Source organism: Drosophila kikkawai, chromosome 2R (assembly GCF_030179895.1).
Source record: "Drosophila kikkawai strain 14028-0561.14 chromosome 2R, DkikHiC1v2, whole genome shotgun sequence".
Taxonomy (NCBI): domain Eukaryota; kingdom Metazoa; phylum Arthropoda; class Insecta; order Diptera; family Drosophilidae; genus Drosophila; species Drosophila kikkawai.
Window position 1 is genome coordinate 2030253 of NC_091729.1, and position 14712 is coordinate 2044964.

Sequence of the window (14712 nt, forward strand, 5' to 3'; positions counted from 1 at the left end):
TGTACAAGAATTTAAGCGATGAAAGACAAGATGTAGTAAGGGAATATAACCAATTGAGGCAACACGTAAGCACACGAAGATCATTGGCATCATACAATCGCTTGGCTTTTCTATATTACCCCAATGCAAAGTAGAGTGATGATGAAAATTTAGATATTGGACCTATGACGACTATACCCCCATATGGCAATGCGTTAAAGTTCTAAAAAGAAACTGCTAGACTGTGCTGCGCAAGTGGTAAAATCAAACTGGATCCATTACTTACACCACCACAGTCACTGAAACCATTGTTCGATGGAAGTGATCCAGACTCCAGCCATTTTCAACACATCCTTTAATACATACGCATGACTTCCTTTGAAACTAATATCATTCGAGAAGGCGGCTTCATGCTAGAGGTTTACGCCGATGGTTAAAGGCATCGGCGGCGGCGTAGAGGTCAAAATGACTCGGCGGCGGCGGCGTAGTAGTCAGAAAGAACCGGCGGCGGCGGCGCGTCAAATAAGGCAAAAAGGCCATTTTAATGAGTTATTTTTTTTTTTTTAAGTTTTATAAAGAACAATGACACTGAAGGCCGCGCTGAAGCTGCGCCGATGCCGCACCAGCGGCGCGCCGCGGCGCGCCGTTATTTTCATAATTTGGCGGCGGCGCGTCAAATAAGGCAAAAATCGGCGGCGGCGGCGGCGTGGCGCGGCGGCGTATATGTCTACTTCATGCCGACTTGCAAGGTAAAAGATACAACAGACATAACCAATCACAATAAATTGCAACACATAACAAGAAAGGAAGCTAACTTCGGCACGCCGAAGTTTGTATACCCTTGCAGATATTATTTCATTAAATTTTACCTATACTTATTGTTTAGAGTTTGACAGTTACAGTTTTACATTCCCAGCTTTACATTTTCTCTACATCTACCGATCGGTTTATATGGCAGCTATATGATATAGTTGTCCGATTTTCATAAAATTTATACCAACATTTTAAACTAATAAAATAAGCTTATATCTCAGAGTAGATAAAAATAGGTTGAAAAACAACGAAGTTATAATGTTTTTTCTATTAATTTCCCGATCGTTTCTATAGCAGCTATAAGATATAGTCGTTCGATTTTCATGAAATTTTTACGGAAATTCTGAAATAATAATATAATAATAAAAATTTATCGAACATTTGTATGACAGCTATATGATATAGTCGTCCGATCCGGCCCGTTCCGACATATATAGCAGTGAGAGTATATAGAAGACTATATGCAAAGTTTCATTCAGATAGCTTCAAAACTGAGGGACTAGTTTGCGTAGAAACGGACAGACGGACAGACGGACGGACAGACGGACAGGCGGACGGACGGACAGACGGACATGGCTAGATCGACTCGGCTGTTGATGCTGATCAAGAATATATATACTTTATAAGGTCGGAAAGGTCTCCTTCACTGCGTTGCAAACTTCTGACTGAAATTATAATACCCTGCAAGGGTATAACAACTACATATACATCACACGATCCTTCAACAAATGATTGTTTGCAATTACAGATACAACGACAAATATATCTTTTGCGTGGTTCAATAATGCCAAGACCAGATGAGCCGCATAAATTTCTGCAAATATATTTATTTGGTTTAATTTGTTAAATGCGATTTCAAAAAGTAACACGAACAATGGAGATATTTGTGGTATTCCCTTATATACTTGTTAAAAGTTGGAGAACGATCTGATACCTAAGACTGTGATTTTTATACTGGTGAGGAAGTCTATTATGTAATTTGAGATCAGTGAGCCTTTTTTTCAAGCATTAAGTGCGTCTATGATACAGTGGATGCCTATCCTGTGTAGAGAAATTTTAACAACGGTCTATATAGACAATCCGGCGCTGACCCCTGTTGACAAACTGTTCTACCAAAATGCAAAGACAAGTGGTGAAACTCATTCAATTGTTTCCAAATCGCCACTCACTAACGATGGTTTTCGCTCAGCTTGGAAAAATCTAACTGAGCGTTCCGAAACGATCGCTGGTGAAATGCCAACAAAATTACTGAACATGCAATCCATCGTACACGAATCTTCGGCGGCCTTGAAAGCAGCTGCAAAATACAATTCAAAATGGCCGCATGTCACGCCTTTCCACTGAGAATTGGGACTGCCCCCTCGGAGTAACCCATTCCAAATAAAACCGAAATTCCTACGTGGCTAGACCTGAATTCTTTCCTGACGGAGAGCCATAGAACTCTAAAGTCTGTAGATTCTATCCAACAGCCTACGTTACGACTCCGTTCGTCAAAACCGACGATTTCCAAAGTGTCACCACGAGTACTAAAATCCTTAAAAAGATATTCGTTCAGGGGAGAACCATCCAGCGCGATCCATCCACGATTGTACCTTTTACATTTTTTTTTTTTTTTTTTTTTTTTTTAGGCTTTGCTTTTATTTATTGAATCTTCTCATTTATGAGACTAACAATAAGTGTATCAAATCTTACAATACTACCTAACTAGCAGTCATGAGACTGGTACAGAGTAAATGGCCCTGAATAATTATGGCTGGGTTGGATGGTCGTTACGTAGTAGGCGGCTTCTTCTGGAAACTTTTATCAAGTCCCTTGCTAAAGGATTTGGATGGGTGGAGAGTTTTTCCTTGTAGGACGCTTTTTGTTTTTCTATTTCGTTCTTAACTGCAGGAATGCCGAGATCCCTGTGGATGTTTTCGTTGCGAATATACCATGGTGCCCCAGTGATAGTTCTCAGGATTTTTGATTGGGCGCGCTGTATGATGTCTAGATTGGTACTGCACGCGTTCCCCCAGAGCTGGGAGCCATACGTCCATTTTGGCTTTAGTGTGGAGTTGTAGAGCAGGACCTTGTAGTCCAGACACAGGGGCGATCGGGAGTTTATGAGCCAGTGGAGGCTGCTGGCTTTTAGTTTTAGATGAAGTTTCTTGCATTCAATATGTCTTCGCCATGTTAGGCGTCTGTCCAGGTGGACGCCCAGGTACGTTACCACGTTGACTTCGGGGATCAGTGTGCTGTTCAGGTTATGTTAGCTGGTCGCTTGTGGGGATATCCGCTGTGTATAGAACAAATAGGGTAGGCCCAAGTGCACTTCCTTGTGGGACTCCAGCTTCGATTGAATAGGTGCCGGATGTTGTTGCGTTGCACCTCACTGCGAAGACTCTGTTGTAGAGATACGACTCAAGTAATTTGTGTGTGTATACCGGCAAGAGTGTTTTTATTTTGTGCATGAGGCCGTTGAGCCAGACGCGGTTGAATGCTTGAGAAACGTCGAGAAATATCGCGCTGCAATATTCTCGATGCTCGAAGGCTGTGCGAATTTCTGATGTTATTCTGTTAACTTGCTCGATAGTTCCATGTTTTTCTCTGAAGCCAAATTGGTGAGCTGGGATAATGTTGTGAGCTCCCAGATAAGGGATTATGCGCTTTAGTACGCATTTTTCAAATAATTTGGACAAGCATGATAGTAGACTTATTGGTCGGTAAGATGACGGAATCGTGTGGTCTTTTCCTGGCTTCGGTATCATTATAATTATAGATTTTTTCCATTTTGTTGGGTAATGGCCGAGACTTATGATCCCATTGAAGATTTTACAGATGACCTCAATAGCACAATTCGGAAGTTCAATTATCATTTTTTGAGTTATTAGGTCAACGCCGGGAGCCTTTTTCGGCTTCAGTTCCCTGATGACCTTCGTTATCTCGTTCGGACGAAATGATGCTGGAGTAGATTCCGTTTCAGTGTGGATTTGCGGTAGATCAAATGGATTTGCAGCAGGGTTCGGCTGGAAAACGCCCTGGAGATGTGAGGCAAAAGTTTCGGCTCTGTCTTTGTCGCTGCGGGCCCAGCAACCAGATGACATTCTTATCGGGGTGATGGTTTCAGCCGGTGAGCTTAAATTTGGGTGAGCTCTCCATAAGGGATGCTTTGTGCTGGTTGGCGAGAGTTTTTCAATATATCTTAATTGTGCTTTTTCGGCATCTTGCTTCAGGGCCCGGCTTAGTTTGCGTGTGGCTTCATTTAGACGTTGCTTTGTGCATGGCGATCTATTGGTTTGCCACGCCCGTCGCAGACGCCTCTTTTCTTGGATAAGCTGTTCAATTTGCTGGTTCGTTTTGAATTTGATTTTTTGCACATCCGTCTGTTGTGGTGTTGAGATTCTGGCTGCAGTCACAAGTACCTCTTCCAGTGCGGAGGTGGAGGAGTCGATGTCGGTTTCAGTATTGAGCTGGGGGGCTAGCTCAATGTGGGAACTCACATACTTTTTGTATTTCATCCAATTGGTTCTGTGCGACGTCAGCCTATAGGGGCGATCCGTAGTTTCTGGGCTTTGAAGGAGGGTTATCAACAGCGGCGAGTGATCTGAAGAAAGGTCTGGAAGGGCCTTGGCGTTTATTAAATTTCGTGGGATGTTTTTTGTCACCGCGAAGTCAATTAGGTCGGGTATCTTTTTGGGGTCTGCTGGCCAATATGTGGGGCTACCAGGGGAAACGTCGTCCAGCTTATTTCTCACATTGATGAGAGCGTTGTACAGTTATCTTCCCTTGGGGGTCACGAGGCGGGATCCCCAATGCGTATGCTTGGCGTTGTAATCTCCTGCAGCTATGAATCGATCTCCAAGTGAGTTGTAAAAATCCATGAATTGACCTTCAGAGATTGCAAAGCGAGGTGGGCAGTAGACAGCAGCAATGCAAAGGTTGCCGTTACCTGACTGCACTTTTATGGACGTAGCTTGCAGGTAATTTGTTGCAAACCTTTGGTGGAAGTGGTGTTTGATGCGTTCTCTGATAAGGATGCCGGTCCCGCCGTGGGCTTTACCATCTGGATGATCTGTGCGGTAGAAGGTATAACCTCTTATATGAAAGTTGTATCTGCTTGTGAGGTGCGTTTCAACCAGTAGCATGGCGTCGATGTGGTTTTCGTTTGGAAATTGTGTTAGTTCAAGTTTATGCCGTGAGACGCCATTGGCATTCCACGTGGATATACGTAGATTGGACATTGATTACACAGGTACACAGCCAAAAATTTCCACGAACCATTTCAAGTTTTCCATGATATTTGGGTGCTCCTGAGTAAAAGTCCCATACAAAATTATTTTCCATCACCTACAGGTTCCGCGGTATACCTAAAAATACAAAAAACCTATGTTTGCCGACATTTTGAATTACGTGGCCTATATAATTGGACTTACCTTTATTATTTTTGGTAGGACCTACTCTCAATACATCACGGCACTACTAAAAAATAGTCCCAATCGTGAACCATTGCCCATGTCTTTGGAATTCGACGCCAAAGTTGAAACTCCCAAAATTTTCAGCATTTCTGTGATGAAAAATCAATTCTGAGAATTAAATCTTATATGGAACTAATTTTAAATATTCATTGAATCTATTGTTCATTGTATTCTTTAATTTCGGTTTAATGCGTTTTCATGAGGACATTTTATTGGATTTATTAAACGAATAAAACAGCTTTTTTGGTTTTATTATCTACTCCTATTTGCTGTCAAATTTTAAATAAGTCAAGGCAACCTATAAAATAGTAGTAGATATGTTTCTTTTTATATATAATATACATTTTTTCTTTTTGACTAAACTTAAATATGTAAGGATTATCGCTGGCTACTAAGCTGTCTTAAAAATGTTATGTTCGGAATACATTTTTATTTAATATAAAACTAAATTTATATTATATATAAAAAGAAACATATCTACTACTATTTTATAGGTTGCCTTGACTTATTTAAAATTTGACAGCAAATAGGAGTAGATAATAAAACCAAAAAAGCTGTTTTATTCGTTTATAAATCCAATAAAATGTCCTCATGAAAACGCTTTAAACCGAAATTAAAGAATACAATGAACAATAGATTCAATGAATATTTAAAATTAGTTCCATATAAGATTTTATTCTCAGAATTGATTTTTCATCACAGAAATGCTGAAAATTTTGGGAGTTTCAACTTTGGCGTCGAATTCCAAAGACATGGGCAATGGTTCACGATTGGGACTATTTTTTAGTAGTGCCGTGATGTATTGAGAGTAGGTCCTACCAAAAATAATAAAGGTAAGTCCAATTATATAGGCCACGTAATTCAAAATGTCGGCAAACATAGGTTTTTTGTATTTTTAGGTATACCGCGGAACCTGTAGGTGATGGAAAATAATTTTGTATGGGACTTTTACTCAGGAGCACCCAAATATCATGGAAAACTTGAAATGGTTCGTGGAAATTTCACAAAGTTTAATTTTGTGTTCCTGTGTTATTTTGACTGTTGTGCTACGAGCAGCTGTATCACCATATTCTGATTCTGGACGAGCGTTTGCATGGTCGTTTTCATAAATGACATGAGTTCCATCATGCTTTGTTGCATGGTCACCATCATAGATTCCATGTTGTTTCGTGGCTGCTCTGGGGCCTGCTGAGCATTTACTGAGTTTGAGGGGAGTGGATTTTGCATACCTGTCCGTAGAGCTTCGGCGTAGGAGATGCCCGTGGGGGCATTTAGCGGACCAAAAGAAGATCTGGCTGCTTTGGCAAAAAATACATCTGGAGTAGTTTTTGAATTAAAATACATATTTTGTGTATTTTGTTGGCGTGTAGCTGTCGCCCTTCGCATGCGACTCTTCAGCTCCTTGTAGACCTCACAGCCTCTGTAGTTAGCTGTATGGTTTCCTCCGCAGTTTCCACATTTTTTCGTGTTGGGGTCTTCTTTGTTCGCAGGGCAGTGTGCGGAGTTGTGGAAGTCTCCACAGACTACGCAGACTGACCGAAGGGTGCAGTATGTCGTTGTATGACCATACTCCTGGCAATTTGTGCATTGCACAGGACCGTTGCGTTTGTGAGGTTCTTCCACGGTGATTCTTCGATGCAGTAGGAACTGCAACTTGTAGATCGGGTGAACTTCATTCTTCTTTAGGGCTTTACTGTCTGGCTCAAGTTCGACTTTGAAAAGAGGTTGCGGCTTTTTGTTTTTGTTGATAATGTTGCTAACATTCTTGGCAAAGAAACCCTTGCCTTTCAGGGCTTCTAGTATCTCGGAGGGGGCGACATCTGATTCAATTCCTTTCAGCACTACTTGCAGTCCCTTGCTGCTTTTTAGTTGGTAGGTGTAAAAGCTCTTTTTTGCTTCCTGCAGGTAATTAGACACAGCTCGAAAGTGTTCTTCTGTTTTGGTTTGAACTTTGGTTTCGCAGATGTTCCCTTTAATAATTGGAACAACATGAAAGTTTCCGTCCCCGACCGCCGCAACAATTTTGTTGACCAGGGCGTTTGAACTTTTCTCCCTTATATATATAGGTGGGGGCTTTGGCTGTTTTTGAGTCTCCTGCTCCAGCTCTGCTTCATTATTCTCACCAGCTGCTAGCGGAGAAAATTTGTTGGTGTTGTTTGGGTCGTAGCTTTTGGTGACACGGTTGATCTTTGGCTTGTTACCAACCGTGTTATGGGGGCTAAGCTTACGCTTAATTTGGATGTAGCGATCCATGCCAGTCTGTATGGCCGGAAACGCTTGTTGCTTATCGGAGCTCACGGTTTTTGTTACCATTGTATTTTGCGCTGCGGCCGTTGGCACCAATTTCGCAATATTGGTATTTGGTTTAGTTGTTGCTGTTGCTTTTGATGCGTTTGCAGAAATGGCAGCTCTGCTTGTTGTTGGTGCGTCTTCCATCGAAGCCGCTGGTGGTGGGGTTTGGCATTGGGAGCTCCAAGATGTAGGAGCTGGAATAAGTAGGGCGGGAGAGCAAGAGCGCGCTCTCGTGCCGTCGGCGGTCAGTAGAGTCGGGTTGGGCTTGGTAGACGTTTTTTCTGCTTCGATATCGCGAGTTGAGAAATAAGAGAAAACACCGTTTCTTTGGTTTACAGAGGTTCTACGCTCATTCTTTTGATCGCCGCTCATTATTTTGAGCTTGTTACGCGTGGCACCATATAAATGAACTTTGCAGCTCAAAAACACGTCTCACGCACTAGTGTCCGTATGTCATACGCACTGTAGGGCTTGGCCTAGCTGACAGTACGTAGTTTAGAGTTCCGAAATTACTTTTTCACCATGAAAAAACACTTCGAGAATAAACCCCGCGTAGCGGTCGTCCGTTAGCACGTCTGCACTCGATGAAGGTCGAATGCGGTATGCATTTTACATAAAGAAAAGCAATTGCGCTCAAATTGCTCAGTCAGTTTCACTCCGTGATTACACAAGTTCCAACAGCTGTTACACCTCCAGTGTTTCGATTTCTCGTGAGACTGTTATCTCCGCCGCACTATGGTCCAGCCGACCACTTTTTTTGTCTAAAATTAATACCTCCATCAATTTAAGATATATCAACTTGAAACTTTACCAATCGTTATATTATACTTATATGATTATACTGAATCAAAATTATACGGATCAGGAAACTATATCCTATAGCTTTCATACGAACGACTTAGAAATTTTTAATAAAAATTTATAAAACTTCTTTTACTTTAAGATTAAGTCATTTTAACTAAATTTTAAAGATTTTATAGGAATCGGATGACAAATTCCTATAGTTTACATAGAAAGAATCGGAAAATAGTGCTGTTTTCCTAATAATTGCATGAAAAGTTTTTTTACATTGTATTTTATTACAATAACTATATTTGATCAATTTTATTGGATACTTATTAGTTTGCATGAGTATAAAGGCGTTACTTCAGCGTTTTAATTGGCATTTTCATACAAAATATAGGCATATTTTATTGCACATTTAAAGAAATGTGGTCAAATGTGTAATTTCTCACTATATGCAATTAAACAAAAATTAATTACTTTACAACACACCATTGGTTTCAAGGTTGGACTAGGTTGGACTCATATATACCTTTTATATACCTTTTTATAAATTACATTTGAAATAAAATGTTAATATTTTAGACGATAGACTTTAACACCAAACTAAAAAGACATCACAACGACTTAAAACATTTCATTATATAAAACATTTAGTACAAATCCCACTGATTCAAATTCAAGTTTAACAATTTAACAATTTAACAAGTCTTGTTTTTTCCATTACTTTTCTTAATTTAAAACTTGTATTAATTTTCTCGCTTTAAGTCTGGCCGTTCGCTCGTGTGCAATCAGCTGATTTTGGAAGACTCTTGTGCGAGAGTGGCGCTACCTGGGAAGATTTCGAGAATGGCACGTTGATGGTCACTCTATTTCTAACTAATCGAGACCAAATTAACTTTATTTGGTAAACTTTCAAAAAATGGGTTTTGGCCAAATAAAAAGGTCGACTGGACCATAGTGCACCGGTCTAAAGGATTTCCTCGTTCTCCACACAAGTGACAACTTCTCCAGATTCCTTCAATTACTGGGTTCCCTAGTAGAGGTCTGCATGAATTAATTCAAAACGGCATATGAGACATTCATATCTCAGTGAATTGAATGAATTCGGCTGCGAATTCCACTGAATTTGAGTGAATGCGTGCGCCGTCGTTGTACTCACAACACACACTCACACATAGGGAGAGCGAATTGAATGCCGACAGAGCCGAATACAGAGAATGAGTATTCGTTTACGTGCGCTTCCAGTGGGAAACATAATTTGATGACATATAATTGACTTCATTAATTTAAACTTTTTTCTTTAGTGTTTGTATTTGTTTATTTATATTATAACTTACTTATGTACTTATATATATTATAATATTATAATAATAATATGACTGCGCAGTCGTTGTATTCTGAGTATTCTAAGAATTCTTTGCTGCCTTCATTCATTCATTCTGTTTTGCACACGCATTCACTCAATTCAGTGCGTTATGAATACTCAAAATTTCGCAGAATTGAGTACAAAATGAGATGCGAACTCGATCAGCTGAATGCGTTGTACTCAAAAATGAGTACAACATTCAGAAGTACTCAGTGAAGCTTATGCTTGAATGCGGCCATGCACACTGTGGACAGGATCACCACACACTTCTACATGACCCCGAGCGTTAAGCGTATCCATCCAACGCTTTCCCTAGCTATAGGTAAAATTACATGTAATCAGTACCAATTTATATTTGCAGAAATACTGCTTTTATTCCACTTATTTCGAGTGTATTTCAGGCTAAATCCCCACCACTCCAAACAGTAACCTTTTAATTCACATAAATAGTATGATTAACACTTAAAAAAATAATTTTAGTTAAAGCGCAATCTAATTTGGCTTAAACCAAATACTAATTGATGTAAGCCAGTGATATGTTTTTCAAAGCCGAAAAGCTTAATTTTAGACACAAACAAAGACAATGTGCCTAAGTTAAGAGCTTTTAAATCTAAACCGAAGTTGCCTAATATATTTAATGTTTTTAGCCATTTGTGGGACTAGGATAAACAGATTTTTTGGATAGACAAAATGAATTAGTAGTTCTAGTTCTGTAGTTCTGTATTTCATCACAAATGAAGAGTATTGTTGAAGGCCGATGCGTAGATTGTTGCCATCTCATTCCAAATCGATTTCTGCTGCCATTTCTATTTTTTCCATGATCATTCAAACTATTTTAAAAGTCGCTGCATAAATTTGAACGAAGTCGGTCGTGTGTTAACATTTAGTGCAAAAGTTGTCATATAATAAAAAAATCTATTGAGCATTACGCAAATTCAATATACATCCCACTGTAGAACATCCTTTGAACTGTATAAACCTTTAAGAGTCCTTTGTGCAAATTACAATAACTTCTAATGTTGATAGCCTTCCAAAACTAAAAACTTTAATTTAAACTATTTTTCTATTTATTTCCTTGACGCCTAATAACACCTAACACGAGCTTGTATTATACAGTCCATAAGTGCATCAACGTCTTGCAATAAATTTGTATCATCCCTACACATATGTATATATAACAGACTTACGAGCAAGGTGGACCATTTCAGCATTAGACTCCGAAACTTTTTTGAAGAAGTATTCCACAACATTAAGCACAGCTACAAACGCAGAGAAAATTAAGCTGAAAATATACAATAAAATTTTATTATAACATGTTTTTCAATTTAAATATATTTCTAAGGGTATAAGGGACAATATAAGTTGAAAAAACAAGGGACCTAACTTTGACACGCCGAAGTTTGTATACCATTGCCTTTAGGTCAACTGAAAAAAAAAAAACAAGGAAGGAAGCTAACTTCGGCACGCCGAAGTTTGTATACCCTTGCAGATATTATTTCATTACAATTTACCTATACTTATTATGTTTACAGTTTGACAGTTACAGTTATACATTCCCAGCTTTACATTTTCTCTACATCTGCGGATCGCTTCTATGGCAGCTATATGATATAGTTGTCCGATTTTCATGAAATTTTTATCGAAAATCGGAAATAATATAGAATGGCCTAATATCTAAAAAATTTTTTTCAAGTCCCGCAATTACGAATGCTAAACAAAAATAGGTCGATGTTACAAAACAAACTAAATTTTTTTCCGTCCGATCCGTCCTGTTCCGACATATATAGGAGTGAGAGTATATAGAAGACTATATGCAAAGTTTCATTCAGATAGCTTTAAAACTGAGGGACTAGTTTGCGTAGAAACGGACAGACGGACGGACAGACGGACGGACAGACGGACATGGTTAGATCAACTCGGCTGTTGATGCTGATCAAGAATATATCTACTTTATAGGGTCGGAAAGGTCTCCTTCACTGCGTTGCAAACTTCTGACTGAAATGATAATACCCTGCAAAGGTATAAAAAAGATGATATTCGCTGCTAAGATTGAAGGTAAAGTACCAAGAAAATTAGCAATAGTCAGCAAGTGGTATGATGAGTTGGGTAGCGCCAACGAAACGATCGTCACCACAGCTTCTGCTTGTCTATTGACAAGTTCTTTTTGTTGTTTTTAGCTAAAGCCGAGTCTTTGATTTTTATAAAATCGAAGCCGGCTATGACCTCAAGTCTGCAATTACGAATGCTAACTGTTTACGCCAGGAGGCCCCTGCTTCCCCTCTGCCCACCGAGCGTCCAAAAGCTCAAGCGCTTCCAGCTTAGCAACGCTCGCCCGCTCTCCGCTCCTCGGTATTCCCGATCGCACGCTCCCGTGTTCCCGATCGTCGCTCGCTTCTAGGGACGGCTGCGCCGCTCCAATTCCCAGTTCTCCCGCTCTCGCGCCGTTAAGCTGGGCTTCTCGGTCGACAGCGGGCCTTAGGCTAAGCTCAAGTTTTAGTTCCAAAACGAATGTCAATAAATGCATGCAAAGGGCGCTCCATGCCAACGTCATTTTTTCGACCCCCGAATTTCTGGACCTTTTTACTACGTTTCTTCTTCGTGGGACGGATTTTTCTACTAATCCTTTTGCGGAGGATTTACCAGCCACCCCACTCCTAAACATGGTCCTTCGAACCGGATAAGGATATCGTCCTGGAATCCTTTTCTACCAGCAGCTTTGGTGGTGCCGCCGCAGAAAAGATAAGTAAAAAGTGTCCTCCCGTCTCTAAGTGCCGGTCGTTAATAGTTGTTCGAAATTTAAATTTCGGTCAACCTACGTACGATTTTTTGTGTCAACTCCCGATCCGAGTTTTCCGACACAACGGCAGTTTGAAGGAAAAATCCATTTCTCCCTAATTCCATCGCCCAGTTTCTTCAATCCATCTCCGTTTCGTGTGATCGCCATATTGCCTGCCGTTTTTTTGTTCTTTCGCTTCTCCGCTCCACTCGCCAACGGTCAAGGCATATGTACATCAACATACATACCTACATACGTATGATAACTTATGCACATACATTTTCCGTGCAAGTCCGCCTCCGCCGAAATACAGTGAAATTGTGTGGTGAAATAAATAACTCAAATTAAATAAATAAAACAAAAGGGCTCAATTAATATACGCCGGTGTCAACATATATATTTTTGTTGTGTGCCATTTGTTTTTTTTCTCCACGCAAGGTTCACAGGCCTTCACAGATTTATCTGCCAAATTCCAAAATACAGTCCACTCTTCGTGTTCCCACTGTACCATAAGGCGAAAACATCCAACACATACCCCCAGACAAACCCGTTCTGATTGCCCATATGTAAATATTTTCTGCCTCAAATATATATTTTTGTACGTCGCTGCAGTTCCCGATATCGGTGTTCCACTGTGCAAATAACCATACATATATTTTTGCAGGCGTATCCAACTCCATACATATGTCATTATATTTTTCTGCCCGCCCATACAGGAATTAAATTACAATAAAACCAACAAACGAAAATAACCGAAATAAGAAACTCAAGTGCAAGTGTTTATTTCTCCAAGATCCGCACAACCGCCGCAGCAGACGTGTTGTTGTTGTGTTTTTTGTGTTCCGCCTTGTTCTCGCTCCTGAACTCTTCGCTTATACGGTGTTTTGCCGACGGCAAAACCAAACTGCGATTTACGTTTAGTTTCGGATTCCCGCGCTGACCGCCGCATCAGCCGCGCTGGTGTTGTTGTTGTTTCGGTTTTCTGGGCCTTTATCTCTCGTAAGCGCCTCGCTTGCGCACTGCTTTGCCGACGGCATAATACAGTGAGGTTTCCACGTCATCGCCAAGGGTTATTTTTTTTAATTCAGCCTTTTCGGCGCCGTGGTAATTACGTGTCGATAATTAAATACTTCTTATCCATTATTTCCGACACTAAAAATTATTTTTTTTTTTTTCTCTTCATTACGGAATATAATTAATAAAGAAAGTTTCCAATTCATACATACAAGCTCCACGTCCGAACCACGGAATATACATATATAAATATACAATGGGCTCCTAATATCCAGAGCCCGGGTTCGACATTCAGCACTAATACGGCCAGCAGCAGCAATCGCTGCAATCGCTTCCCATCCATCATTTGTGTTTCGTGGCCGAACTTCTCCGCTGAGGATTTGCTCCGGTTTTCTCTTCGCTTGCCGCTGACATTTTTTTTTGTCGCTGGTGCTGTGTCCACTGGCGTTACGCGAACCAGAATTGAGTCGTCTTTCCTTCGCAATTCGTGTGTATTTCTTGGGCGACAAGTAACGTTGTTAGCGACCCAGATTGTGCCGAGCGCATTAATTTGACCGTCTGTGAGTCCGAGAATGCCCACAGGTGACGACAAGAAGCTCCGTGTGCTCCCGTCAATCCGTTTGGAGAGATCCCGATCCGCATCTCCGCGCCCGTCTCCGCGCTCAACTCCTCTAAGGTCGAAGGCAGCCATTGCCATCCCAAGGGCAAAAAGCGACAATTCAGTGAACCTTTGCCCCGGTCCAGCGCCAAAGGTTACGCGATCCGTGTCCAACATGGCTTAAAAGGCGATAGATATCGCCCTCAAAAAATTCATTGCCGCAACAGACCGTGTTACCCAATTCGAGGCTAACCTGCACACTCCGGCTGCCCCTGACACGGACAGATTGCCCCCTGGCATGTGCCAAATCCATCGGGACCAAATTAGGGCCCTGTGGGAAAAGGTGGAGAAAAGCTATGAAAGCTGCTCCGACCTCCTTGCCGAAGCCGACGATCCTCCGACCATTGCATTAGAGCTAGAATCGAAGTATAGTTACTGCTATTCTGTGTTTTCGAAGTGTGTGTTTCAGCTGCAGGGCGTAATTGACAGGGCCGCCTTCCAACCCACACAGGCTTCCGCCAGTAGTCAACCACCCCCTTCTACGGGTTGTCGTCTGCCACCAGTGGACACAGAAGTCTTCACTGGGGACTATATTCGGTGGCCAACGTTCCGAGACCTTTTTACGGCGATCTAT

General features: G+C 41.0%; 1 protein-coding gene across 17 annotated transcripts in view; it reads right to left on the reverse strand.

Moving 5' to 3' along the window:
- The window catches only part of LOC108081755 (transcriptional regulator ATRX homolog), a 596348-nt gene that overhangs the window by 223045 nt on the left and 358591 nt on the right, over nucleotides 1-14712 (reverse strand). For 16 of the 17 annotated variants that reach the window (XR_011444416.1, XR_011444415.1, XR_011444417.1 and 13 more), the window contains one exon: nucleotides 10878-10972. The exons of the other annotated variant lie outside the window; for it this stretch is intronic. Coding sequence is in view for 12 of the 16 variants with exons in the window: in XM_070283643.1 (XP_070139744.1) it covers nucleotides 10878-10972 (95 nt within the window). In the remaining 4 variants the exon portion in view is untranslated. The remainder of the gene's footprint in view (nucleotides 1-10877; nucleotides 10973-14712) is intronic. 17 annotated transcript variants of the gene reach the window in all.